Raw genomic sequence first — 3,483 nt, 5'->3', positions numbered from 1 at the left:
GAACTGCTAATCGAATTCCCCTTTTATCATATTCTCAATCTACATCCCCATTGTACTTCAAAATATATTGGCGTTGAAAAACTTGAATCCACTACCGAACCATGGGTTGAGATGGAGACTGAAAATGAAAATATGAATGAAATTGTCGTGGACAACCCACATATTCAAAGGTGAAGTAAAAGTTTTATTTTTTTTTTTTTTTGCGGCAATACTTTGCTAATTTTTTTTTTCCTTGTAAGCAGTACTCCCAGTGATTGTCAAATCATTGTAGATACGAAGAAACCTGATCCAATCAACACAAAGTCTGAACATGACAGAGAACTAATCCAAAAAAACCCAATATCCGACGCTGGGAATAAAAGGTGAGCCCACAATAATGCGGACTTATTGTAGCGGGTACCGAGCTACTGTAAGCCATGTGTTGATTGTGTTGAATACTGCGTGGTCCTCTGGAAAAATCTTGAGGGAGGAATTTTACCGTTTCCTCACCCAATTTTCTGCTCGTGTGGGATAACATTCAACCGTACACACCTATTGCAATTAACCCAGTTAATAGTGGGGTTCAAAAAGTTGCCTAACTATTTGCCCTGTTTTGTTATTTCTATATTATTTAGTGGACCCGTGCAATTCGTTGCTCCTTCCAAACTATCTCTTGAGACATTTCGCGAAGGGTGCTGGCTCGATGACGAGGTGATGAATGCGTTTATTACGCGACTTCAGAACTATGCAGAGAAGAGCACGAGTGCATCGTTCTATTATGGAGATTGTTATTGCAGACCAATCCTGCAAATGCACAAAATGCGCGATCCGAAAACCCTCTTTCCTCGAACATGGCCGGAGAGACTAAACCTGCCGAGCAAACTCCTATTTGTTAATAACGTGGAGAATATTCACTGGAATGCGTATCTATTCGACACCCAGGATTTGGCAGTGTATTTTTACTGCTCTCTTGGAAACGCGCCAAGACAAATGGATCTGGGTGAACTGAAAGAGTACGTTGAACTACTTACAAATGGGCAGTTGAAGGCTAGGTGGTGGAAAAGTGACATAATTCCGGTCGATGGGCCACGCCAAACTACCAGTGGGGATTGCGGAGTATACGTTCTGCTATTCATGTATGCCGTGACAAGAGGTCTTGAAATCTCCAACTGTCTAAGTAACAACGATATGGAGCAGTGCAGAGCATGGATACGGGACATAGTTACCACCTCCGAGTTCGTTCGCCTTTTTGACGACGGACCGGAGCTAAGAGTAAGGGAAATGTCGAAAGAACTTCCTATCCATGAACAAAATAAGTAAGTAATTAGCTGCATTCTATGGATATGAGGGAGAGGAGCCTAAGATTTTGCGGCCTATAGATTGAATGCTGAGAGTTGTCCCCCTCGGTGTTTTGAAGAACGTGAAAAGGTAAACTACAAACCAGTTTTTTGTAATGGCGCTTTAGGTGCTCCATTGGCTAAATTGGCAAGATATTGATTACAAAAAAAAAAGTATCATATGTCTAACTTATTTTTATTTTCATTGGCAGCATCCTTTGGGAATCTCTAGAGCATTGAAAGAAAAGGCCAGGTGAGTGATGGTCATACGATCTCGAAAATGTCTTTATTTCGTAGACACGTAAACGAAAATTCTGCTTCGAAACTATCTACTAAATCGATCCTTGGTTTTTTTAACAAGTTTGGGTTACTATGACCAAAGTTTTAGTGCGGGCCGCTGCGGGTCTGAGCGCGGGGAAGTCCCTGATGGGGTTGAATTGGTGGTTATATCGGATGAAAGGTAATGTAAAAACCAAAAAAAAAAGACTCGTTGTGTATGATATTACTAAATAATCTCCGATTGAAATAATCTGTTTTATTTTTCGCAAATAGCTCAGAGAGTCAAACCATTATTTCCATCAATTCTGATGTATCCGATGCTGAGTCACAATGCTCTTCGATAGAAAAGAGGTAAACACATTGCTTCTTAGAATGAACTTCGAAAAATAACTCATGATGCTAATCTCTATTGTTCTCTAGGCCAATATATAAAAGCAAATTCAACTTCAAATCAATTGCCGATTTAGTTCTTGTGCCGCCGCCACCAATCGTTTCAGAAACACCATCATCTTCGAACACTTATCCAGAGACAAATCAAGCCCTCAAAACTGTTCACCCTGCAGTTAGCCTTGAGCAATGGATAAATGTGGCGAGGGAAGTGACTATAGAAAAAAGAAAGCAGCTTGTCATCTCCGGATTGCATCAGAAGGCCATTTTGCCCATATCCTTCAAGGCGTCATGCATGGGTTACTCTCGGGCCGACTTAACACATACGATCGATATCGATAGTATATTGTGGACGGGCCAAACTTTGCCGGTGTGTGGGAATCTTAAATATTTTCCTTTCCCAGACCGGAATGCAACCTTGCGGTTTAACAACCACATCACTGTTCAGATCAAAAATGTCAAGGGCAAGCAAGAAGAAGTGAAACTAAGCAGTGTTCCAAACTTCGAGCTTGGGACATGTGGCGATGGCGGATGCGTGAAAGTGTTGATTTTCCTTCCTTTACTGCGGAGTAAAAAGGGAAGGTGGGTCAACTACGTAAAAGCGAAGTATTTGAAACGCTTTTATGATAAGGTGATGCTGCCGGCGTTAAAGGAAGTATTGCCCGACAACGACATCACACAATTCCCTCCTTCTTACGATATTGCGCAGGGATTAAGTTGTGGTACAGGAGGCTTCCGTTTCAGCGGCAAATGGATTCCTGGAGCGTATTTGCCCCAGATTTTCTCTGCTTTGCGCAAGCGTTGCGAAGCCGATGCAGAGCTTAGCGTATTTCGAGATCATTTCTTCCATATTTACGCCAAGGATCTCAAGGTGATTCTGCGGTCATCCATGGATAATCCTCTCGAGTTGTTACGGAAAGAGCTCACTGATATAGACTGGGACTCCATCGACAAGAGTAAGCTTTTCCTCGATATCGGGGTAGAGATATTCCCCAAATCGAATTCGGGTGCCGCCACCACGTTGCTCTGGAAGGCAGAAGCGGTCAAGGAGATTTTCAAACTTTCGGGGATGAAAATGGGCACAATGGACCGATGGTGCTTCACCTCGGAAATTGCGGGATTGAGAGCAGAGGCGCGAAAATGGATCCAGGAGCAATGTGGCGTCATATACATGCAAGCATACATGAGCGAGAAGCAGTCGTTGTATTCCCACGATAAGGGGAGAGGACCGAAGAAATTTTCGATTCAAGACGTCCTCAACTATAGCAGCAAAATGGAGAAGTCAGTGAAGCTGATGAAAATGGCATGGGAAATGGCATTAACCAAAAACTATGGGGCACGCATTGAATACCGGGTCCATTATCGGAACGCATCTGCGTTTATCGAGGCTGTTCCGGCGAAGTTGACTCCGTTTATCGAGGCAAAACCCTTTTACAGGCTTGACCAATTCAATGTCAACATGTTCAAGTTAGCTCGCCTTCAAACCATGAGTGAGCTTTCG

The 3,483-nt window shown here is 42.9% G+C and overlaps 1 protein-coding gene across 1 annotated transcript; it reads left to right on the top strand.

Annotated features, from left to right (window-relative positions):
- Positions 1-111: 111 nt before the first annotated feature.
- VTP21DRAFT_9699 (uncharacterized protein) lies at positions 112-3,476 on the top strand (the record flags this gene model as incomplete). The annotated part of the gene is made up of 9 exons (XM_069400674.1): positions 112-170; positions 243-362; positions 615-1,295; positions 1,359-1,407; positions 1,529-1,569; positions 1,678-1,776; positions 1,869-1,946; positions 2,016-3,383; positions 3,455-3,476. 9 exons carry the CDS (start codon positions 112-114, stop codon positions 3,474-3,476), a joined length of 2,517 nt encoding a protein of 838 aa, XP_069245468.1.
- Between the last annotated feature and the right edge of the window lie 7 nt (positions 3,477-3,483).

Source organism: Calcarisporiella thermophila (genome assembly GCF_041956535.1).
Source record: "Calcarisporiella thermophila strain CBS 279.70 unplaced genomic scaffold VTP21scaffold_58, whole genome shotgun sequence".
Taxonomy (NCBI): domain Eukaryota; kingdom Fungi; phylum Calcarisporiellomycota; class Calcarisporiellomycetes; order Calcarisporiellales; family Calcarisporiellaceae; genus Calcarisporiella; species Calcarisporiella thermophila.
This window is presented reverse-complemented; position numbering and strand designations above follow the sequence as displayed.